Source organism: Lagenorhynchus albirostris, chromosome 19 (genome assembly GCF_949774975.1).
Source record: "Lagenorhynchus albirostris chromosome 19, mLagAlb1.1, whole genome shotgun sequence".
Classification (NCBI taxonomy): Eukaryota; Metazoa; Chordata; class Mammalia; order Artiodactyla; family Delphinidae; genus Lagenorhynchus; species Lagenorhynchus albirostris.
In genome coordinates, this window is record NC_083113.1 from 24472753 (window position 1) to 24499721 (window position 26969).

Genomic DNA, 26969 nt, shown 5'->3' on the forward strand with positions numbered 1-26969 from the left:
ATGAGGCCACCATCACCCTGATACCAAAACCAGACAAAGATACTACAAAAATAGAAAATTACAGAACAATATCACTGATGAATATAGATGCAAAAATCCTCAATAAAATACTAGCAAACAGAAACCAACAACACATTAAAAGGATCATACACCATGATCAAGTGGGATTTATCCCAGAGATGCAAGGATTCTTCAATACATGCAAATCAATCAATGTGATACACCATACAAACAAATTGAAGAATAAAAACCATATGATCATCTCAAGAGATGCAGAAAAAGCTTTTGACAAAATTCAACACCGATTTATGATAAAAACTCTCCAGAAAGTGGGTATAGAGGGAACCTACCTCAACATAATAAAGGCCATATACGACAAACCCACAGCAAACATCATTCTCAATGGTGAAAAACTGAAAGCATTTCCTCTAAGATCAGGAACAAGACAAGGATGTCCACTCTCACCACTATTATTCAACATAGTTTTGGAAGTCCTAGACACGGCAATAAGAAAAAGAAATAAAAGGAATACAAATTGGAAAAGAAGTAAAGCTGTCACTGTTTGCAGATGACGTGATACTATATATAGAGAATCCTAAAGATGCCACCAGAAAAGTACTAGAGCTAATCAATGAATCTGGTAAAGTTGCAGGATACAAAATTAATGCACAGGAATCTCTTGCATTCCTATACACTAATGATGAAAAATGTGAAAGAGAAATTAAGGAAATACTCCCATTTACCACTGCAACAAAAAGAATAAAATACCTAGGAATAAACCTACCTAGGGAGAGAAAAGACCTGCATGCAGAAAACTATAAGACACTGATGAAAGAAATTAAAGATGATATCAACAGATGGAGAGATATACCATGTTCTTGGATTGGAAGAATCAATATTGTGAAAATGACTATACTACCCAAAGCAATCTACAGATTCAATGCAATCCCTATCAAATTACCAATGGCATTTTTAACAGAACTAGAACAAAAAGTCTTAAAATTTGTATGGAGACACAAAAGACCCCGAATAGCCAAAGCAGTCTTGAGGGAAAAAAATGGAGCTGGAGGAATCAGACTCCCTGACTTCAGACTATACTACAAAGCTACAGTAATCAAGACAGTATCGTACTGGCACAGAAACAGAAATATAGATCAATGGAACAGGATAGAAAGCCCAGAGATAAACTCATGCACCTATGGTCAACTAATCTATGACAAAGGAGGCAAGGATATACAATGGAGAAATAAGTGGTGCTGGGAAAACTGGACAACTTCATGTAAAAGGATGAAATTAGAACACTCCCTGACACCATGCACAAAAATAAACTCAAAATGGATTAGAGACCTAAATATAAGACCGGGCACTATAAAACTCTTAGAGGAAAACATAGGAAGAATAGTCTTTGGCATAAATCACAGCAAGATATTTTTTGATCCCCCTTCTAGAGTAATGGAAATAAAACCAAAAATAAACAAATGGGACCTAATGAAACTTGAAAGCTTTTGCACAGCAAAGGAAACCATAAACAAGACGAAAAGACAACCCTCAGAATGCGAGAAAATATTTGCAAATGAATCCTCGGACAAAGGATTAATCTCCAAAATATATAAACAGCTCATGTAGCTCAATAATAAAAAAAACAAACAACCCAATCCAAAAATGGGCAGAAGACCTAAATAGACTTTTCTCCAAAGACGACATACAGATGGCCAAGAAGCACATGAAAAGCTGCTCAACATCACTAATTATTAGAGAAATGCAAATCAAAATTACAATGAGGTATCACCTCACACCAGTTAGAATGGGCATCATCAGAAAATCTACAAACAAATGCTGGAGAGGGTGCGGAGAAAAGGGAACCCTCTTTCACTGTTGGTGGGAATGTAAATTGATACAGCCACTATGCAGAACAGTATGGAGGCTCCTTAAAAAACTAAAAATAGAATTACCATATGACCCAGCAATCCCACTACTGGGCATATACCCAGAGAAAACCATAATTCAGAAAGACACATGCACCCCAATGTTCACTGCAGCACTATTTACAATGGCCAGGTCATGGAAGCAACCTAAATGCCCATCGACAGACGAATGGATAAAGAAGATGTGGTACATATATACGATATACGATGGAATATTACTCAGCCACAAAAAGGAACGAAATTGGGTCATTTGTAGAGACATGGATGGATCTAGAGACTGTCATACAGAGTGAAGTAAGTCAGAAAGAGAAAAACAAATATCGTATATTAACACATATATGTGGAACCTAGGAAATGGTACAGATGAACCAGTTTGCAGAGCAGAAATTGAGATACAGGAGTAGAGAACAAACGTATAGACACTAAGGGGGGAAAGCAGTGGGGGGTGGGGGGGTGGTGTGATGTATTGGGAGACTGGGATTGACATGTATTCACTGATGTGTATAAAATGGATGACTAATGAGAAAAAAGAAAAAAGTTAACAACAAAAAAACCCCAGAGCTCCTGATTTTTCTTCCAATACCTGCTCCATTTCAGTTATGGCAACTCCATCTTTCTACTTGCTCTGGCCAGTAACACTATAGTTACAGTACTTTTTTCCCCTCATATCCTCTACCCAGTCTGCCAAAAAATCAAATATATATCCACAATCCCAACATTTCTACCTGCATGACTATTACCGTGGTCAAAGCCACCATCATTTCAAGCCATAATTATTTTACTAGCTTTCTAATTAGGTTCCCTGCTTTAGCTCTTGCTCTTCCTATAGTCTACTGTTTTACTCAGTTTACACTCCATGCCCTCATTTAACTCAGATTTCATCTTCTACTCCTTAACCCCCTTCTTTCATTCTACTCCAAGACACTGGTCTCTCCACTGTTCCTTGGAAATTCCAGGAATGCTTATACCTTAAGGCTTCTGCTCTGGCTTTCTCCTCTACATGGAGTATTTTTCAAAAGTTAACTATATGTATGACTCCCTTATATCCTTCAAATCTTTGTTCAAATGACATTTTCTCAGAGAGGGCCACTCTGACCACCCTACATAAAACTGCTAACTCCTTCTGTATCTTTCTTACCCTGCTTTATTCCCCACCCCCACAGTAGATATCACCTCCTAACCATGACATAGTATTAAACAACTCACTTATTATGTTTATTACCTCTTTTCACCTACTAGAATGTAATCTCTATGAGGGCTGAGAAATTGGTCTGTTTTTTTCACCTCTATATTATAAGAGCCTAGAATAGGCCTGTCGTATATTAGGCACTCAGTACATATTTGTTCAATGAATGAATGAATAAATGAAAGAACTTCTATCCTACAAATGTGTCAGACCTGAGACTTGTAACATATTCCAATTCAAAAATACTGTATCAATTTATACCACATAGATACCAGTACAGAAAGACAGTCTACCCAAAGGTAAAGTATCAGTTATATATAAGAATTCTGAACAATTTATAATACATACATAAAAGACATTTGTGACATCAATTATCCTCACTTTATTATGAGGAAATCAAGAGGTCAAACAATTTGGCCAAAACCACATTTTTTTTTTTTTTTTTGCGGTGCGCGGGCCTCTCACTGTTGTGGCCTCTCCCGTTGCAGAGCACAGGCTCTGGACGCGCAGGCTCAGCGGCCATGGCTCACGGGCCCAGCCGCTCCGTGGCATGTGGGATCTTCCCGGACCGAGGCACGAACCCGTGTCCCCTGCATAGGCAGGCGGACTCTCAACCACTGCACCACCAGGGAAGCCCTGGGATTTTCATTTTGGTAGCTTAATTCCAAATGCCACATCCTTCATCATTACCTGTGATCCTTTTTTTTTCAGTTGAAAAAGAAGTGTGATATTTGTCTTATTGCTCTATAAAAAGGACTTCTAATGACAGAATACCATTTCCTCCCCTCCCCACCAATGTCAGTTGTTCATTTCTTTTACTGTTTGGATCTCTGTATTTGTGGGGTCCTAGGATATGATATGGTAACCTGTAACGTTTTCTACACAGACATTCCAGTTAAAATGGCATTTGTTGATTTTGTAAATCCAGACTGTAGGGCATTTGAGCCCAATGAGCATACCTTAGGCTTTGTGATGGTCCCATTCTATACCTAAAGCCTGAGGTATTTAAGCAATTCTTCTGTGAGATGAGCCTGGTTTATCTTGTTGATCTTCTATTACAGACATCAACTTTAATACGATTATGTTCACAGGGGATACAATTATGAACATGACAATCCTCTGGCTATGGACTAGCCCTTAACCGATGCTAGAATAAGCTCAGGTTCTCTGGCTCATTCCAGATAGTTTAAAAAGTTATAATCGGTAGAGTGAAAAATTTAGGACTACTCTCACTGTTTGTAGGAGGATGTTAAAGAAACATCGTCATGTATTTGTCCCCTGTGGTGTGTGTCTTAAATTATATTTTCCTGTAAGAAAACGGTTAGAATATCAGGTAGGGGAAAATGTTTTTCTCTATGAGGAGAATTTATAATTGTGAGAATGGCAAGCTGGATAATAACAAATGGTAGACTAAAGTCAAGAAAAATTAAGCTAAGACTTTGAAAGAAAAATATGTTTTCATATTTTATGTTATTGCGTTATCAAGAGTGATTAGGATTCTATTAAAATCAATGGATAAAAAAGGTATTGACAAGTAATAAAATTAAAAGGTTAAAAATACTTCCATTTGCTGCTATTCTAATTTAATTGCCAACAGAGTAAGTTTCTGATATAGCTAATAAAATCTTCCTAGCTATAACAATTATCATGGTTCTTTGTTCTTGAATGCCACCCTGGGGTAATAATTTGTGTTATCTAATGTGATAAGGCTCATTGTAAATGTTTATCAAATCAGATATCCTAGCCAGAAAAACTCTAGCAGTGAAATTGGTGTTTATGATCTACTCTGATAATATAATCCTTTTCCTGATATTTTAAAATAATTTAAACAGTTTCAAACAACTTACATGTAAACTTTATAGAAAAGAATCCCTATGTCAGATGCTACATATATGTATTCTAACTCTGTGGAAGTTATTTAAAAAATCTAAGGTGACCTTTGTGGCTTCTTACTAAAATACTGAGTTGATCTGTGACCACACTGTCCCAAATATTCTGGATAATATAGAATATCATAGCTGTTACAGTAGGATGATTTCTGGTAATATATACCAGTGACCACTTTTTAAACAATAAATTATCAACTAAGATAGAATAGTAGTCAAAGAAAACAAGTGATAAAATGTATTAAAACAGTGATGATTTTCAACATTTAAATTCATTGCTGAAGTGTTTAGCCACTTTTAGGGAGGGACAGCTAATTCCTATATATAGAACATGGTAATTGCAAAAAGGCTCCTTATTGTCAACAGGCTAAACTTACCTGCACTTCTCAACATCATATTGTAATGCCACACCAGAATTCAGAAGTGGGGAAAAAAAGAGGGCAAAATAGATTTGGAAGGTGAGGGGAAGCCAAAAGAAATTTTGACTGAGTACAATAAAAATATTGGAATTTAATTTTAAAATTTGGCTATAGACACTTGATATTTAAAACATTTACTAAATCATAGCTTCTTCTTATTTTTGTCTTAAAATTCACTGATTTAAATTAAATGGATGGCAACCCACATAGAAAAAAGAAATGAAGCAGTTGTTCTCTGCTTGATGGTAAAATCTTCTACTGGCTTATATGACTAAGGCACATAAAGCTAGTTTCCAGTGTAAGTGGATTCTCACTAATCACTTACTAATTCTGTGATTAATTAGTTTGTTTATTCTATAGATATTAAGCACCATGCTATATATCAGGCACTCTGTTGACTGGAGAAGCACCTTAATCTGTGATCAAATTATAAATCTAAGACATGTTAATTTAACGTCGCTATATAAACACACCTTGGTTTTTAACAGTCCTACTTAGTAATCAGTTTAAGAACAAGAAATAGGCTGTCTTCATAGAAAGGCATAATCCATGTACAGAAAGTAGTTAATACCTTTAAAAATATGTGGTGTTACCAGGTGCTATAGAATGTGGATCCAGAAGAAAGAGCCTGTATTATAGTAAGTGAACACTACATAGGGAGTTCATGAAGCTACATGCCTAAATGCTAAATTCCTGTATTTCAGAAGTTAGGATTGTAGCAATTTATAGAAATTTTCTTAAAACAATGGTTGGCTTCTTTTCCTGGTAGTCAATAGGTGGCTTATAATGGAGAGTAAAGGAATCCACTGACGTCTGACTTAATCCTTTGGAGTATTCTGACTTATTTCTGAACTCAGCTTCTAGATAACTGACAAGGATAAAGTGATGAAATATGTGGAAGAACCTCTTACTAGACTGAAAATAGTTCCATAAGAAGAGGTGCTTAGGTGCTTCCAATCTAGTGACTTAATCATTTCTATGCCGCATTCCTAGGGCCCAGTATAGTGGCTGACACATATCAGGCACTTGGTAAATGTCTGCTCTACTAACCTGAAGGTTTGGTAGTAAACAACAAAGTAAAGTTTGTACAGTTGTTTAACTTTAGTTTTCTTTGAGGTCTAATAATATGTCATATCAATGACTGCTGTTGAAGACCTCCATTTTGGCTTTGAATTAAAATAACTGATATCAGCTTAAAGGCTGGAACTTGAACAAATGTGTTCCTTAACACAGGATGTGATATTATGGAAAGCACACAGGATTTGAATGCCAAAGACAGTATTCCACACTGCTTTGTTTGATCTTTAGAAAGTCCCTTGCCCTCCCTAAGCCTTAATTTGTTTATTCATTCACCTTAACTTTTGCTGAATGCACACTGTATGCCTTTTACAGAGATGAAAAAGACAAATCTTGACCTGGGGATGCTTAAACATACAACAACAGAAAAATACAACTTGAATGTTTCCTCATCTATAAAATCAGAATTACAATACCACCTATTGAATGGGTTTTATGAGACAATTACAACAACAGTACTTAACTTTTTTTTTTTTTTTTTTTTTTTTTGCGGTATGCGGGCTTCTCACTGTTGTGGCCTCTCCCGTTGTGGAGCACAGGCTCCGGACGCGCAGGCTCAGTGGCCATGGCTCACGGGCCCAGCCGCTCCGCAGCATGTGATCTTCCCAGACTGGGACACGAACCTGTGTTCCCTGCATCGGTAGGCAGTCTCTCCACCACTGCGCCACCAGGGAAGCCCTAACTTTTAATGTATATAAAAATGCTTTTAAAACTGCAAAACTACAAATGTTATTTGTTATTTTTATTATTATATAATCATTCCTCATATTTTCTGTTTTTTTCTTAGGTTGAATTTCAACTTGATATTAGTTCCTGAAAAACAGTATAACATCATTTTTTCATAGAAGTTTTTCTGATTTCTCTTTTGGAATAAATCAGGAAGCTTAGAACACTGGTTCAAGCTTTACCTGTCAACCTACTTCCCAGCTATAAATTTAGAATGTGAGTAGTTTTTTTCCTTTTGTTAAATTGATATATAATTCACATGCCACAAAGTCCACCAATTTAAAGTGTACAATTCAGTGGTTTTTAGTATAGTCACAAGGTTGTACAACTGTCACCACTAATTCCAGAACATTTTCATCACCGCAAAAAGGAACCCTGGACCCATTAGCAGTCACTTCTTATTTCTTCTCTGGCCCAGTTCCTGGTAACCCTCACCTGCAAGTTCCTTTCTGTTTCTATGGATTTGCTTATTCTAGACATTTCATATAAATGGAATCATGTAATATGCAGCCTTTTGTATCTGGCTTCTTTAACTTAGAATAATGTTTTACAAGGTTCATCCATGTTATAGCATGCTTCATGTTTTTAATGGGATAATATTCTATTGTATTGATATGCCACAGTTGGTTTATCCATTTATTAGTTGATGGACATTTGGTTTGCTTATTACACTTTTTGGCTATTATGAATATGAATATTCTGCTATGAACATCGATGTACAAGTTTTTGTGTGACATATATTTTCGATTCTCTTGGGAATATACGTAGGAGTGGAATTAATGGTTCATACAATAACTCTATGCTTAACTTTTTGAGAAACTGAGTAGTTTGATTTTGATAATTGCTTTTCTAGAGCTTAATGCACATAGCACCTAATGAAGGAATGATAAAAGCCATTGCCAATGCATGAAAAAATAATGCAAAGGGAAACAATAAAATAAATCTACAACTCTCATAAAGCCAAACTGCATTGGGTGCTATTGCCTGTGGAGGTCTAATTTAATGGTCAGTGCTCCTGTACAGAGTTGTATTAAGGAGGTAAACTTTTCTGAGGTTATGTGCAATTATGTTCCAGCTGTCACTCTCTGGATTAAAAAGATAAACTCTGGTTTCCAAAGTGGACAGTGTGGTATAAATTAGCTAAATGGGAAAGCTTGGCTTGTGCTTTAGTGCACTTTATTTTTCAAGTTGGAGATCTATACCTCTTTGAGAGGCAAACCCATAGGCCACGGCATTTTGCTATGAGCTGTGTTTTTTGGTGGTGACGAAAACCACAAGGGAGTAAAACTGTTTAGTTCTGAAATAGGGATAAAAGACACATAGCTACTTTATAAATCGAAGGTGAGAGGCAGTGTTTTTAGTTACAAATTGCAAGATAGGTTATTTTTAGTGAAACATTAAAAACAAATGTTTATTAGACTAGGTATCTGTCACATGTTAGTCAACTTGGAGAGACCTAGATGCAATTCTTGGCTATCAACATACACAAAACACAAATATACCTTGAATTTTTCCTTTACTAAAGTCACTTATTTCACATGTACCTTTTTCCTAGAGGACGTGATTAAAGTTGTGAAATGTCAGTAAGCACATTCTCTTAAACGCTTAAGCTTTCAACTTCTCCTTCTCTCCACTTCTTTCCCTTTACTGTCTACTCAAGTCTGCACTTCTCAAACATACCTTTTTAATACTGTTGACAGGTCCATCTCTGTAAATTCTTTTATATTTGGCTCTTAAGCAAACAGAATACATTCCTTCTAGTGATTATTTATTGTTGTATAACAAACCAACTCAAAGCTTAGTGGCTTACAACCATACCAGTTTCTTTCTCATGATTCTGTGGGTTGGCTGGGCTGACTCACATGGCTGCATTCAGCTGGCAGGTCAGCTGGGAGGCCCGAGTAGGCATCTCTCCTTACAATTGTTCATTCTTAAGGTGACTAGACTGGGCAGATCTCAGGGCAGCATCCCAAGAGGGTAAGTCTCAAAGTCTAAGAGCTTATCAAGGCTATACTTGTGTCATGTTTGCTGATGTCCCCTTGGTTAAGCACAGTCAATGTGGAAGGAGACTATATTATGAGTCATTGGGGCCACTAGTGTAGCAGTTTGCACTTCAATATTCATTAAGATAAACTATATTTTTTATTCCTTTTTCTCTTTGCTCTTTAGTTTGGGAAGTTTCTATTGACATCTTCGAGCTCACTGATTCTTTCCTCGGCCATGTACAAGCTGCTGCTGAGCCAATCAAAGGAATTCTTCATTTCTGTTGCAGTGTTTTTGTTTTCTAGCATTTCCTTTTTTTTTTTTTTCCATTTGAGCCCTTAGGATATTAATCATAGTTACCGTAAATTCTTAGTCTTATAATTCCAAAATCTCTGTCATAACTGAGTCTGGTTCTGATGCCTGCTTTATCTATTCAAAATGTGGGGTTTTTTTTGCCTTTTAGCATGCCTTGTAATTTTTTGTTGAAAGCTGGACATGATGTATCAAGCAAAAAGAACTAAGGTAAACAGGTCTTTAGTGTGAGGTTTTATGTTTATCTGGCTATGAATTAGATTGCATTTACTGGTTGCTGTAGCTGTAGGTGTCGGAGGCTAAAATTTCCTGTAGTGTCCTTGTTTTTGTCTCTTCTGTTATCTTTGGGTTTCCTTTTTAAATAGGGTTTGAACCTTGCTCCCCTGTTGTTTTATAGGAGCCTGATTGATGTGGTGGTAAGATGTAGGGGGCGGGTAAGTGTTCTCTAGTCCTGTGATTAGGTCTCAGTTTTTTAGTGAGCCTATGACCCTGGGCTGTGACTTTCATAAGTGCTTCTCAGGTCTTTTCCCCTCTCACCTATGAAGGTGAGACAGGAAGACTAAATTAGGGGGGCTAGAGCTGGATATTCATTACCACCAAGTCAGTTAGGCTCTGGTAAAAAGGAAAGTTGGTTAGGTTTTCGTAAAATAATTTCCCTTGAGGGCAGGCCTTTGTTAAGAAGAACTGTAGCTCTGGGAGTATTTGAAAATGTTTATTTTCCCCCTTTCTCCTGACAGAAGCACAAGAGGATTTTTCTTAGATCTTGACCCTGAGAACCTGTGTGGCTCACAGAGGTAAAAATATTGAAAGTTTGGGTCCCCAAAGGTAGGAGTTTTTAATCTCTTAAACTAGTCTCAAACTGAGCCCCCAGAATTACCCTTTAAGTGTTCCTGCCAGTGGCTGGCCCTAGCTGTGGCTTCTGCTCTGGTAAGCTGCCATTTTATGCATTTGTCTGTCTTTCCAGTTTTGGGGGCTGCGGTTTGCCCAGTGTCTTCAATTCTCTAATGGATCTAAGAAGAGTTGTTGATTTTCATTTTGGTCATCATTTGGCTGGGGCAGGGGTGGGAATGGAAGGGAGGATGGGAGTATGATTTCCAAGCTCTTTACATGTTGGACCGGAAACCAGAAGTCCCCAGTACCGTACTTGTTAAACAGAGATTTTTCATTCATTTGTTTTTTCTTTCTTTTCTTTATTTTAAAATATATTTCAAGAAATGGGCAACCAGGCCTATTTTACATTGTTTATTGATTTAAAAAAATATAAAATCTTGACATAAATTAAGTAGCATTCATATTTTAAATTGCTACTTTTTATAAATGTACACAATTAAGTAAAAATGTATTATAATGGTTAGTAAACTGCTCACTGAATTAAATTTTAAAATAAGAAATATTTTGTGTAAAGACCAATCTATACTAAATTCCAGGCCATTTGCCAAGCTATACAAAAACACTAAAGCAACTAAATAAAACCAATGGGGATATCTGTCTAGGATACTAGAGTTTTTCCTCAATGCACTTATGAAAATAAAAAGAAAATATTCAAAGATATTATAGCATTTGTGTGTTGTTTTTAAAAAACAGAACAAGATTTTCTTTATTGACTGTCAAATTATTTCCTTTTTGTGTTGCTCCGAATAAAATTACATTTTTCATGTTTTGACTTTGCTAATGCTAAATCTATATTACTTCTTGTTCATTTCTGATCCATATTATACACCAATCCTTCAAAGGAAGACTTCCTTCACAAAAATGTCACCTGTCAGTCAGTCCACAATGGCCTCTTCTTTGAGTTCTTATTGTACTTATTGTTGCCATTAATTTGATACTTATTGCTTTGTAATTACTATTTAAGAAGACACTTTAAAATACCTATGTCGGGCTTCCCTGGTGGTGTAGTGGTTGAGAGTCCGCTTGCCGATGCAGGGGACACGGGTTTGTGCCCCGGTCTGGGAGGGTCCCACATGCTGCGGAGCGGCTGGGCCCGTGAGCCATGGTCGCTGAGCCTGCGCGTCCGGAGCCTGTGCTCCGCAACGGGAGAGGCCACAGCAGTGAGAGGCCCGTATACCGCAAAACAAAACAAAACAAAAACCTATGTCCAGCTCCTGAAATATAAAGTTCTTGATATTTGAAATATAAAGTAACAATGTCTTGATATTTTTGCACATTCATAGCACCTGGCAAAGTGTCATGTTCAGTTATCCAGGCAAATAAGGAGAAGGATATCAAATTTTTACGAAGTCTTATAGGTAATGATATGGAATCCTAGTCTTTTCTTAAGACTCCACACTCTAGACACCTAAGTCTTATAGAAGGGGCCTGTGAATAGTGAAGTCAGTCATCTTCCAGAAAGTTACTAGTCTTCTAAAAATCTTTAATTAATGGCTTATCATCTTGTTTTTTCTTGTTTTTACTCTCCAAATAAATTACAGACTTTTTGAGGATGATGAATATATTTTATACTTTTTTTAAAAATGTTTTTTGGCTGCTATGAGTTTTTTTTTTTTTTTTTTTTTTGCGGTACCCGGGCCTCTCACTCTTGTGGCCTCTCCCGTTGCGGAACACAGGCTCCGGACGCGCAGGCTCAGCGGCCATGGCTCACGGGCCCAGCCACTCCGCGGCATGTGGGATCTTCCCGGACCAGGGCTTGAACCCGTGTCCCCTGCATTGGCAGGCAGATTCTTCACCACTGTGCCACCAGGGAAGCCCGGCACTACAGTTTCTTATTTTCTTTCTTTCGGTTTTCCAGAATATGACTGTGACCCACTTGCATCTGTGTAGATGGGATTTCTAATTGCTGAATAGCTGAATAATTTGTAAACTTCCTTACAGTTTCTCAGACTCTCTGTATTTCTTGTAATTAATTAATTCAATTTACAATTAAATGAAGAGGATGTATCAGTACTGCTTAGAACTATACCATATTTTCCCTCCTTCCCTTTCTCTCTTTCATTGCAGTGAAAAAAAAAAATCATTATTTGCCATGCCCTCATCTTTATCTCTGTGGACTTGACTATTCCTGTGAGGTCTTTACTTGGTGTGAGGTAAGGAAAGGGAATGATTCTTCTTGCAAGAATTCATTCTTTCAGATAAGAAGAATGTCATGGATAATCCAGCAGGGCATAACAACTATTTCCATTATCTTGTTATGAATTATGATTTTTGACACAAAAATATGCCTGAATAAGTATTGCTCAAGCTAAAATTTTTGGGTATGAGAATTTAAAATGTGATGAGTAATTAAAATAAAATGACTCAAGACTAAAAAAATTCTTTTACGGATAATTATGTGTGGAATAATGGAACATGACTATACTTTGAAGATAATTTCAGAAAATATGCGAAATGAACATAAAGAATATGAACATAAAGAATGAGAAATGAACATAAAGAATAAAATGTGTTTTGTGAGAAATGAACATAAAGAATAAAATGTGTTTTGACACTGGAAGATGTAATTGACAATTACTGATTAAAATGGAGAAACCTGAAAGGTTAAAATTATAGAAAGACAATGTGCTTATATGTTACAACAAATCATTTTTTCTCAATAATCTAATGTTTACCATCAATATGAATTTTGTTATACCTAATCCAAATGCTTTTTTGCCCTTTCATATCAGTCTACCATATATTTTAACTGCTCTTATATTTGAAGCATATGATGAAGAGTGCACAGTAGTTAAAGGTTACTTACGCTTTTCTCAGATATGTTAACAAATAGTAACATTAGAGGACTAAAGGGAAATGATTTTATAACAGCAGGGCCAAATAAGCAATTTAAGAGGTAGAAAACAATTCTTGGTCTAATAGTGTTATTATTTAGAAATGACCAACAACTCCCTAATCCATACAATTTGCCCTACATGCTCCTATCTACTAAGTTCTTATTAAATATTATTTAGGAAATTCGGGTACTTATTGCAGGTCTCTGGCTAATTTACAAGAGTAGTAAATGGTTATTTAGAAAATTAATGACTCCTCTGTAATATAACTGTCTAATAACATTTGGCTATTCACGCTTTGCTAGGAAGTGGAGTAAGACCACAGAGTATTTGGTAACAATAAGATCTGTCTACAAGCAGAAAGGATAATTAGGCCAGGCCTTTTTTGAATAACACTAAGGCATGTTATTGTCTCTGGCAGTGGCTTTCAAACTTTTTTGATCACAGCCCACAGTAAAAACTACATTTTATGTCACCACCCAGTAAGGACACAGATACACAAACCCTAAAATAAAGCTTTCGTGAAACAATACTAAATGTAGGATACACTTGATATTTTCTACCTTTTATTCTTTTAAATAAAAAGCCCTTAACAGAACCCATTAAATTCATTTCATGATCCACTAATGAGTAGTGCCCTTTAGCTGCTCTATAAGAAAACCAGGGTTACAGTTTCTGAAGTATTCATATGTGGTCGTTCTTTTCGTAGAGTGGAAAGTTCTCTACTAGTGGGGCTGTATGGGTTGGAAGGTATAGTTTAACCAAGTAATTTTTCTTTAGACTTCAACATGCTTAATTAACATTTAAACTAGTAATTTTCATCCTTTAAAATTTGGGGCAGGTTTTCATAATAGTACTTCCTAAATCAATTAAATTAAGTGCCACTTCCCTGTTTAGAACATATATTTATGCATGAAATATAGCATATGTGTGAAATCTTTTAAAAATATTTATGATTACTTATTATTAACATATTTCTCAAATTAAAAGCAATATATGATCAGTGTATAAACTAAAATGCAAAAAATAAAGAACAAAATCCCACAACCAAGAGGTATTCCTGGTAACGTTTCTATGTCATTTTGTTTCTATATTTTTCCTATACATGGGTTCACTTAAAAACTCCACACCCACACCCACACAATTTGGATTACACACACAGATGTGCCTCCTTCCCAAGTGTTATACCATAAACATCTGTTCATTTCATCAAAAATTATTCTAAAATATTTTGTAGGCTGGAAATTATTATAAGATATCATAACTTATTATTTCTCAATTGTTAGACATTTAGATTTTCCCAGTTTGCTATAGTCTTTTATCTTTGTTTATGATTTTTTGCAATGAAAATGTATGCGTTCATTTGATTTATGCATTTATCTTTTCTACAGATATTTTCTACTTTGCGTTTATGCTTACAAATTCCTTCCTAATCCAGGGAAGAAGTAAATATATAATTGAGTGAGAATAAACTCAATGTTCCATTATTGTTTTGGAGTAAATTAAAAAGCAATCATGCTAAGGAAATATTTTTCCATTTACTTAAAAAAACAGCAATGTGTAGTGAATATTATTGAATGGGTTTTTAGCATCTATTAAGATATCCTACTAGGTACCAATGCCTCGTTTGTAGTAGAGATTCAATAAATATATATTGTGAACAACAATCACTGATTAAAAAATATCTTCTATATCTAATCTTTGGTAGGTTTCAATTTGCTGTAAAATTTATCTTTTAAAAATAAAAAGGGGGCTTCCCTGGTGGTGCAGTGGTCGAGAGTCCGCCTGCCGAAGCAGGGGATGCGGGTTCGTGCCCCGGTCTGGGAAGATCCCACATGCCGCAGAGCGGCTGGGTCCGTGCACCATGGCCGCTGAGCCTGCGCATCCGGAGCCTGTGCTCCGCAATGGGAGAGGCCACAACAGTGAGAGGCCCACGTAACGCAAAAAAAATAAAATGAAATAAAATAAAAAAATAAAAAGGACTAAAAGTAGTAAATAGTTATAGAAATGTACCAAATAGGAAGTGAATCTCTTGAAATCTTGGTCTTCCAAGATAAATGTTTACAGTTTGATGAGTATTTTTCTAGATTTTTTTCTATGAAGTGAGAATTATTCATTTAACTGCACAAAAATATATCACATAGATCTTTACTGTTGTATTGTTATATTGAAACCCCCCCCCCCCAGCAAATTATCCAGTTACTGTATCTACATACAAAACAATTCCAAAAGAAACTAGAACTAAGAATGAAATTTTACCATTTGCAACAACATGGATGGACTTTGAGCATATTATGCTTAGTGAAGTAAGTCAGATAGAGAAAGACAAATACTGTATGTTTCTACATATATGGAATCTAAAAAATAAAACAAACAAATGAATACAACAAAACAGAAACAGACTCATAGATAGAGAACAAACTAGCGGTTACCAGAGGGAAGAGTGGTGGTGAGAGAGGCAAGACAGGGGATGGGAATTAAGAGTTAAAAACTACTAGGTATAAAATAAATAAGATACAAGAATATAATGTTCAGCACAGGAAATGTAAGCAATATTTTATAATGACTTTAAATGGAATATAATCTATAAAAATATTGATTCATTATGTTGTACACCTGAAATTAATATAACACTATAAGTCAACTATACTTCAATTAAAAAAAATTAGGACTAGCTAGATGAACAGACATGGAACGATTTACACAATATACATTATATGAAAAAAAAAAGAGGGAGGCAAATCTTTAAAAAATTGATTTACTGTTATGATATTAAAGAAATTTTCCCCATTTTAAACCATCAGTGCATTCCCGAGGTAATCACCTACTTGATGGTCTTAAGTAAGTAATTCTTTCAAAATACAGATGAATTTAAATTGTTAGTATTTTAGATAGCAGTTTTGATTGATAATTCACCAGTCAGCTAAGTTTTTGCTTTTGGGTATAATGGCTTTGTATACTAGCCATAAAATTATACTAGCTTTATGAAGTTATACTAGCTTCATGAAATGAAATAAGTAACTTGATCTTTTTTCCCCCTGCATTCCGAAACATCTAATCTAGAACTAAAATTATGTGCATCTTGAAAGTCTCAAAGAGTTAACTGATAAAAAATAAAACCCGCTGGTCCTGGAATCTTTTATATACAGTTTAATATATATATGAATTAAAATGTAAATAAGTAATTTGTTCAAATCAACTATATCCAGATTTATTTTAAGTTTCCTTGACTGACAGTGGTACATTAATGTATTTGACTATACAGTTGACCCTTGCATAACACAGGTTTGAACTGCACAGTTGCACTCATATGCAGATTTTTCTCAATAGTAAATACTACAGTACTATACAATTCACACTTGGTTGAACTGGAGGATACGGAGGAATGAGGGCCAACTATAAGTTATAGGCAGATTTTTAACTACACAGAGGGTTGGCGTACCTAACCTGCCATGTTGTTCAAGGGTAAGCTGTAATTGAGTCTGTAAATTTCTCCTTGAATTTTTCAGTTTTTGTTTCATGGAATGTTTCTGTGCTGATGCAGTAGCATGATGACAGTATTACATGTGTACAGTTAGCTTAAAAGGAAATGCACTCTGGTATGTTATGTTATGCCATTATATAAAATGAAAATGGCTATATAATGAGTTCTTCCCTTTTTTTAGTTCATTTAACAATGGAGAGTAACAGTAGCTCTGTTTACACGTACTTCTTCATGGTTAGGACTCTAGCACTCTCAAAGAAGCATATGAATTGTTAGGATTCCTTTTCCTCCTGAGAGAATTGAAATGTTCACAGTTGTATTTATGGTGATTTGGATCATATCTCAGCCAGCTAGCCATCTGTCAAGATCAGACATCCTTTGCTTAGTCTTATTTCCCTTTTGTCTTGATTGATTGCATTTCCCTTTATTCAAATGTAAAACAAGATTTTTCTTTATAATCATATATCAAAACATATGATTACATAATATTATATAAATCTGTATAATATTCCACATATGAAAAAACTAGGATTTTCTAGTTTTCTAGTCCACATATGAAGAAGCTAGGATTAATCTAGGAGTAGATTGGAGTCCTAATTTTTACTTCTTCTAAGACGAGCTCTGTTAACTAATTTACTATTTCATACTTTGATCAAGATAACTGAAGTAAATGCTCCCAATCTCTCTGTTACTTCAACTGAAAAATAAGGATAATTATGTGGCTCCATACAACAGGGATATACGAAGAATTTAATGTTAATATATTTGTCATGAGGACCTTTTGTAATCTACTGATGTAAGTATACAGAAAGACAACATATAATATAAAAAGTGAAGATTTTATAAAGAATGTGAAAACACGATGATAATTTTTGTCATCCAGTTTACTTCGTTAATATATTGATTAAAGGTGCTATTATGCATATCAAGTCTTACCTGAACCATTTTTCAGATATCCATTTGCATCTACAGTTGTATACATGATATAAGGTCCAGGCTGATTCACTCCAAAGGGCTGCAATAACAAAGAAATAGTTAAGCCTTGGAAAGTAAGTGCATCATTTGAAGTTTCTGGCAAATCTATTACAAAAAGTAAACACTCCTCCATAAAATTCTTACATAGATGGCACTTACTTAGAGAACATGTTCATAAATAGATAACCAGTGTTATCTATTAAAAACACCCTGTATTAGTAGAAAATTCTTAACACTTTAAATGATTTGATAGTTGTATTTATACAGTTCATTAATTTTATTAGATATTTCTAAGATCTAATCATGTCTTTTTCTTATTACATAAGGATGAGTATTTTAGGCAAAATTTTCTTTACGACTTTTGGTCCCACCTGGAATAGTTTTATTATGACATTTCTGTTGAACATAGCATTGCTTTTCCCTTCTGGAACAGACTGGGCATAGTTTACATTTTCTCAATAAATAAAATTTCTCAAAAATAAATAAAATCCATCCATAATAATCATAAAAGAATAAAAAATATTGCTGAGTAGTTCCAAAACATTTTTATCTCCTGCACTAGACTTAGAGAATACATTATTTTCCACTCAAGGAAAACATCACTGGCAGAGCCTAGTTACAATGGTGAGGTTTATCTCCAACTTGTGTATTGTTCCCTATTTCTGGAACATTCCTCACACCTTGATACAATGATTTATTCCCTTTAGAAATCAAAGTTAATTAAATGGGGTACAAAGAAACCAATGTCTGCAATGGGTATCCTAAGAAGAGATGAGAAAATGATCAAGAAATGCTTTGAACGCTTTGCAGAATTAAAAATTCTACTGTGCTTCCCAATAAAGTAGGGAAAAGTTAATAAAGAAGTTTAGATAGTTTAATTATGCACTACAAATGATTTCCTTCAAGATGACAGACAAGAAATTAATTAATTTCATTGATTCTACAATAACCTGATTGATATTTTAAGAACTTTAGAAATCCATTTGTTTCAATGACCATGAGAAAACAGGTTGCTACAAGAATGGAATTACTCATAAGGTATTACTAATTGAATAAGTTTCATAATAGACTATCACACAAAAAATAAAAGCAAACTTGTTAATGAAGTACTTTTATGTAGAAAGAAGAATATTATGCTTTGTACAACATACTACTTCCATGAAAGAATTACCAAAATTCTATATCTATATTGCTGTTTGTAGATAGGCAAAAGAAAGCATTTTTCTTTAGATATGCATGTTTTTAAAAAAATTAAAGTATAATTGAAAAAGTGAAGTATATTGTGTTAGTTTCAGGAGTACAGCATAGTAATTCAGCTATTTTTTCCCATATATTCCTTTAAAGGTTATTAAAAACAAGATATTGAATAAAATTCCCTGCTTCCTCTCTCCTCTGGTAACCTTAAGTTTGTTTTCTACGTCTATGAATCTGTTTCTGTTTTTTATATAGATTCATTTGTATTATTTTTTAGATTCCACATAGAAATGATATCTTGTCTTTCTCTGTCTGACTTACTTCACTAAGTATAATATTCTCTAGGACCATCCATGTTACCGTAAACAGCAATATTTCGCTCTTTCTTATTGCTGAGTAATATTCCATTGTATGTATATACACCACATCTTCTTAAGCCAGTTGTCTGTTGATTGGGTTATTTATTGTACATGTTTTGGCTATTGTAAATTGTACTGCTATGAACACTGGGGTACATGTATCTTTTTGAATTAAAGTTTTCATTTTTTCCAGATATATACCCAGGAGTGGAATTGCTGGATCATATGGTAGTTCTAGTTTTAGTTTTTTAAGGACCCTCCATATTGTTTTCCACAGTGTCTGCAACAATTTACATTCCCACCAACAGTGTAGGAGGGTTCCCTTTTCTCCACACCCTCTCCAGCATATACTATTTGTAGACTTTTTGATGATGGTCATTTTGACTGGTGTGAGGTGATACCTCATTGTAGTTCTGATTTGTATTTCTCTAATAATTAGTGATGTTGAGCATCTTTTCACGAGCCTGTTGGCCACCTGTAGGTCTTCTTTGGAGAAATGTCTACTTAGGTCTTCTGCCCATTTTTTAATTGGGTTGTTTTTTTGCTATTGAGCTGTATGAGCTGTTTGTATATTTTGGAAATTAAGTACTGGTTGGTCACATCATTTGCAAATATTTTCTCCCATTATATAGGTTGTCTTTTTATTTTGTTGATGGTTTCCTTTGCTGTGCAAAAGCTTTTAAGTTTGATTAGTTTCCATTTATTTTTCTTTTTATTTCTTTTGCTTTGAGAGACTGATCTAAGAAAATGTTACTATGATTTATGTCAAAGAATGTTTTGCCTATGTTCTTTTCTGGTTTTATGGTGTCATGTCTTATATTTAAGTCTTTAAGCCATTTTGAGTTTATTTTTGTGTATGGTTTGAGGAGTGTTGTAATTGATTTGTATGCAGCTGTTCAGCTTTCTCAACACCACTTGTTGAAGAGACTGTCTTTTCTCTACTGTATACATATATATATTTTTCATGTTGCTTCTGAAATCCCCAGTTGTTTAATTTTTATATAGAATCTAGGTCTCTTAGATCCATAAAATAAATCTATAGGCAAGAAGGCTATAGGGAATTACCATAAATTAGCTGGGCTAATGGAATAAATAAAAGGAAAGTTTTCATCTAATTATCTGGACAATATAGACAGTGTTAAGCTAACTGTCTAATCTTATGGCTCTAACACTTGTTAATTAGCATAACTGCTTGAATTATCTCCCTTAATAAATTTAATTTTTAGTGAAATTGACCCTAAAACACTCCTTTTGGAGGATAAAATAGAGCTGGTGTGGAAGTCTAAATAAATTTTATACTTTTTTTATTCAGTTATCCTATTTTACGAGCAAGTGGAATTTCTAAGTCTTTCTGTGAATTTAGTCTCTTCTGATGTCATGATCAAATACCATCAAAACGCAGTGTCCCAGCTAGAGAAGTGAGGATTGTGTTCAGGCACTGAATATTGGTAGAGCTTTAAGTGAAGAATTCACTGTGCATTTATAGCATTTACCAGGTCTCAATGAACTGTCTTTAGTATTACCCTGATCTCAGTGAATATGCTGAGAATTTTAGATTCCTAGAAACAATCATAATAATAGCCAAAGTTTATTGAACATCTACAGTATGCCAGATACAGTAGTAACAACTTTATATGCATTGGCTCAACAGTCTGTTTTATCCATTTTCGAGATGAGAAAAATGAGGGCTTTGCACAGGGCCCCATGTCTAGTAAGTAGCAGTTAGGAATCAAACGTAGGTAGTCTGGTTTCAGGGTCCACACTCTTAAACATCGTGCTGTACTGACAGGCACTGATAATAAAACTGGAACCAAGCACTTTTTGAAATGAATATATGGCATTTTCACAAAAACATGAAGCTGTATTTATAATTCTTCAGGATGCTGGCAGTTCAACCTGTGTAGCATTTAAAAGCCCTTTAAAATAACAACTTTATAATTTGGTCTTATCCCACAAATTGAACACTATTATCACTGTCCCCCAAAACACACCTTTCCTGTATTTTTGGGATTCTTTGACCTTCAAAGTAGGATATGCTTTCTTGGCTCCCTTGCATGTGAATAATTGCTGCAGGTGATAGGACAACCTGGGTGGCTTTTAAGCTACATATGAATAAATTTTGAATGGGACGCTCTCTCAAAGGGATTTTTCTTATAGAATCCAAGGCAATTGGATTGTAGCCCAAGGCAATCCCTGCAGGGGTTGGTTCCAATTTCCCATGCTTGCTGATCCTGCACATACATCTCACAGAAAACTGTGCGATGCTAAATTTTAGCTCCTTCGGCTTCTGTGACTTAAAGTAGTTTTCCATGCTGGTACTTCTTCCTGGGGTAGTGTGTATGTTCAGTAAAGAGTCCTGTTGGAAGAATTTGTGTTGGGCCGTTACTTTCCTTGCTTCAGATGGGATGGAGGCCTCCCACAGCACACGCACTCCCTGAAGCCAATGGACTGGTGGGAGCTTCAGGAAGCAAAAAAAAAGCCCACCCAGTTTCTGGGGTGGGGTGGGACCTGGATTCATTTATTAATCAGGAGTTCTTGAGACAGGATGGACCGTAACCCATTGTTGTCCCCAGGAAAGAGTCTTTAAGAACTGCTCACTTTGGACCGTTCTTTAGAGATACTCAACACAGGTCTTAATTGATATGAAACCTCTCTGTGATTCCTCCTCTGTCCGGTTGTCACTCTGAGATGACAGAACCCGAACATTCTCAAATTTATTAGCACAAACCCACAGCACGCTGTAGAATGAGAGAGAGAGAGAGAGGTGAAGAAGAGGAAAAGGAGGAGGAAGGCAGAGGGGGCGTGGGAGGAGGAGGAGGAGGAGAAAGGGGAAGAGGAAGAAGAAAAGGGGGGGAGGGGAGAGAGAGAGGCGTTAAATCAGGAGCACACCCATCACATGCAGACAGGATGCAGTGGAGGCAGCAGGCTTGTGGCTGTCAGTGATTGGTCAGGTTCTTGCAGTCCAGGAATATTCTGGTTTTCTTTCTTCCTCTCTTCACCTGCGTCTGATAAGTTTAGAAGCTGAGGAGGGAGGCAAAGGCTATTGTACTAGCTTTTGGTCCCTCCAGCTTCCATTGTATAGTCTTGCCTCCTCTGTAGTAGATTAACTGACCATAGGTGGGTGGGCTCATTTCTGGACTCTCTATTCTATTCCATTAATCTGTGTGTCTGTTTTTGTGCCAATACCAGGTTGTTTTGATTATTTTAGTTTTGTAGTATGGTCTGAAGTCTGGGGGGGTTATACCTCCAGATTTATTGTCCTTTCTCAGGATTGCTTTGGCAGTTCTGGGTCTTTTGAGCTTCCATATAAATTTTAGGATTATTTGTCCTAGTTCTGTGAAAAATGTCATGGGTGTTTTGATAGGGATCACATTAAATCTGCAGATTGCTTTGGACAGTATGGCTGTCTTAACATTATTAATTCTTCCAATCCAAGAGCATGGGATATCTATCCATTTGTTTGAATCATCTTCAGTTTCTTTATCAGTGTTCTATAGTTTTCAGCATATAGGTTTTTCACCACCTTGGTTAAGTTTATTCCTAAATATTTTATTTTTTTGAGGTAATTTTATTTTATTTTATTTATTTTTTTGCCGTACGCGGGCCTCTCCCTGCTGTGGCCTCTCCCGCTGCGGAGCACAGTCTCTGGACGCGCAGGCTCAACGGCCATGGCTCACGGGCCCAGCCGCTCCGCGGCATGTGGGATCCTCCTGGACCGGGGCACAAACCCGCATCCCCTGCACCGGCAGGCGGACTCCCAACCACTGCGCCACCAGGGAAGCCCTTGATGTAATTTTAAATGGGATTTTTTTTTAACTTTCTCTTTCTGATATTTCATTATTAGTATAAAGAAATGCAACAGATTTCTATATATTAATCCTGTATCCTGCTAACTTGCTGAATTCATTCATTTGTTCTAATAGTTTTTCTGTGGAGACACTAGGGTTCTCTACATAGAGTATAATGTCCTCTCAAATAGTGACAGTTTTACCTCTTCCCTTCCAATGTGGATAGCTTTTATTTCTTTTTCCTGTCTGATTGCTATAGCTTGGACTTCTAATACTATGTTGAATAGAAGTGGTGAGAGTGGGCATCCATGTTTTGTTCCTGAATTTAGTGGGAAGGCTTTTAACTTTTCACCACTGAGTATTATGTTGGCTCTGGGTTTGTGATAAATGGCTTTTATTATGTTGAAATACATTCCCTCCCACTTTGGTGAGAGTTTTTATCATGAATGGATTTTCAATTTTGTCAGATGCTTTTTCTGCCTCTATTGAGATGATCATATATGTGGTTTCTGTCTTTCCTTTTATTAATGTGGTGGACCACATTGATTGATTTGTGTATGTTGAATCATCCTTGTGACCCTGGAATGAATCAAACTTGATAATGGTGTATGATCCTTTTTCTGTATTGTTGGATTTGGTTTGCTAATATTTTGTTGACGATTTTTGCATATATATTCATTAAAGATATTGGTCTGTAATTTTCTTTTTTGTAATGTCTTTGGTTTAGGTATCAGGGTGATGGTGACCTCATAGAATGAATTTCAGAGTGTTCCTTTCTCTTCAATTTTTGGAATAGTTTGAGGAGGATAGGTGTAAGTTCTTTGTATACTTGATAGAATTCCCCAGTGAAGCCGTCTGGTCCTGGACTTGTTTGCTGGGAGTTTTTTCTTTTTCTTTTAATTACAGAATCTATTCCACTTCCAGTGATTGGTCTGTTCAAATTATCTGTTTCTTCTTGACTCATTTTGGCAGGCTGTATGTTTCTGGAAACGTGTCCATTTTTTGGAAGGTTGTTCAACTTGTTGGCATATAACTGTTCATAGTATTCTTCTATGATTTTTAATACTTCTGTGCCCCAGTCTGTCTCTGCATAGCTAGACTGAATCTTTTCCCAGATTTCATGCCAAGCTGTGGTGTGGAGTGAGTGGGGCTGGGGTGTTTGCCCCTTTCAGTTGGAAAGGGCAGCAAGGTGGCAGCCACCAGTGCAAGGCTCTCTCTGCCCTGATAGTTGGCAAGCCAGCACATGTGCACTCCTTATGAGTAGAGTCTAGGCTTCTCCAGCCCTTTTGTCCATCTCAGCAGACTTCCCAGCAGGCAAGGGGGTTTGTCTCCTCCATGCAGGACCCCAGGACTGGAATGCCGAGATTGTGGCTCAACTAGCTTGCTCCTCAGGGCAAGGGTCGGCCTGTGTGGACCTTCTCTTCCTTACAGATCCCTCCCAGGGGTGCAGGTCCCAACCCAATGCCTTTTTTTTCCCATCCTACCCGGTTCCACGGAGATCTTTCTTGCAGCTTTGGTTTTCTAGGAGTTCTTCTGCTAGTTTCCAGTTAGTTTCCTGTGGGAATTGTTCCACAGGTAGATGTAATTTTGATGTGTTTGTGGGGACAGGTGAGCTCCAAGTTCTACTCTGCTATCTTGATTCCTGCATATATATGCAGTTTTAAAGCAAATCACAGTTAACTTCATAGTTTAACTTCTATTCAACTATCTTCTTCATGCAATTATTACTTTTTTCTTTATAAGTTTTATCATATACATAAATGTTAAAATATATTTGGTTATGCCTATTTTAAGTTTTTATGTAAATGGAATAATACTATATGTATCCTTCTGTGACTTTTTAAAAAATACATTAATTTGAGACTCATCCATGATTAAGGATGAGTAGCTGTAGTTCACTTTCACGGCTGTAAAGTATTCCACTGTATGATTATAGTATAAATATTTTTCATTCTTTTGTTGATCAACGCTTGTTCCCATTTATTTTTTTGCCATGATAAACACTGCATTCTTATGTATGTCACCTGATGTACAAGTGCAAACATTTATCAGGGGTTATGTACCCAGAGGCAGAACTGTAAAGTCATATGATATATGTATCTTCAACTGTACCAGGTAGTGCCTATTCTTTTTCTTACTGAGGTGGTATTACCAGTTTATACTCCCACCAGCTGTAAGTTGCTTCACATGCTTAGCAACAAACATTGCTAATGTGGTATACACTTCTTAACATAAATTATTTCATCTCTCCTAGGTTTGCTTCTTTGTAATAGGGTATGCCTTTTAACACTTTAAACCTGTCTCATTGCAATGAGGCTTGGAGATAATACTTATGAGGCTATATTTATCAGAGTGTTATAACCTCAAATTTATTTTATTACCCATAGTCTAGTCTATGTACTGGAAGATTGGTATCTTGGGCTATAAGTATTGTTTTTTGTGAACCTTCCCAATTATATTCTTGAATATTTTTTTCTAATTCACATTTGGAAAATTTCATACTCCTATTCATAGTATCTTATTTTACAGATGTATATAGGCTTTTCTCTTTTGTCCTATAGTCAATTAAAAACATCAGGTAAGCAAGTGTCTGTTATGAGTCCTAAAGCTGAAGTTAACTTCTCACCATGCACCAGTCATTCTGATATTAAAAGACAAGGTCCAGAAATCCAGACTTGATTCCTCTACAAAGTGGTTCTCTCAAAATGTGGTGCAAAGACCCCTGGAGTCCAAAAATCCCATTGGTAAAAGGGTTGGTAATTAGCAGTGGCACTAAACTATGGTTATTCAGACTTGGGTATTAGCCAACATTCTCTTGAAAATGACAAACTGAATGTCACTTTTGGGACGATAATTGATAGTATTTGTTGCTACTGATAAAATTTGAGCTTATAAATGAAATTTGAGTTTTGGAAGCCTTGTATCCACCACCATGAGCCTGACACATTAAAACCTAAAAACTTTACTTATGGGATCAGCAGTGATATTAACAAATGTGATTTTAAAATAGTATGTGATGAAACGTGTTAAAATTGGGAAGATATGCATACCTCAGTAAACCAATATTTTCCAAATGGCCAATGCATGATGTTACAAAACCATGCATACATGAAAGATCATTTAAAGTACAAGACAGACCAATGGATTTTGAAGTAATAGAGTAGGGGAGAATCACTTCTAGATCTAGTAAGGACCAAAAAAAGTCTACATAAAAGAAATAAGAACACTGTCAAAAATTGTTAAATTTTTTTTTGCAAGAATCAAGGAGTATCTAAGAAAAACGACTGAATCTCAGTAAAACAGTGTTTATTGTTTTTTAATCTGCCTTATTCCCATAACCCCTCCCCAGCTCTGAAGTAGTCCTGAAGACAAATAGCTTTGCTACTAAGGGAGCTTTGAAAATGAACAGCTTAGCAACAAAGGGAGGGGCGGATCTCCCTAATGTTCCATCCTCAGAGAATTATCACTATTTGACTTGTCTGGCAGTTCCCTGAAAAGCTACAGTCTCAATATTTGTCTTTATTTGGCCAGACTGAGAGCTTGCTCAGTGTGAACAGCTCTATCAAACTGGAAGTTTATTAAAAACAATCATTAGCAATTGTTTTTATTGATGCTGCCTGAGACAGTGATATCAATTTGGGCTAATAAGCGGTTGATCAAATCTTAAAAGGAAAAATGTGAATGAGATGTTCAAAGGGGACTTTGAAAAGCTCCGACATATTCCTGGACTGTGAATGAGATGTTCAAAGGGGACTTTGAAAACCTCTGATACATTCCTGGGAATCTAGAAGTCCACACATGTGTGTAACCTGTTTTCAGACAAAAGAACTGAGAAGGCCCTAATCTCTCAATCCTTTATTTAAGAAAAACTGTGTCCACTCACAGCTGACAATTAAAACTTACTGAATAAGGATTTCATGGTTATATACA

At 35.9% G+C, this 26969-nt stretch overlaps 1 protein-coding gene across 1 annotated transcript in view; it reads right to left on the minus strand.

Moving 5' to 3' along the window:
* ITFG1 (integrin alpha FG-GAP repeat containing 1) overlaps positions 1-26969 on the minus strand; it is a 234892-nt gene that overhangs the window by 15907 nt on the left and 192016 nt on the right. Inside the window, exon 14 of the mRNA XM_060132514.1 lies at positions 17660-17738. Coding sequence (XP_059988497.1) covers positions 17660-17738 — 79 coding nt within the window. The remainder of the gene's footprint in view (positions 1-17659; positions 17739-26969) is intronic.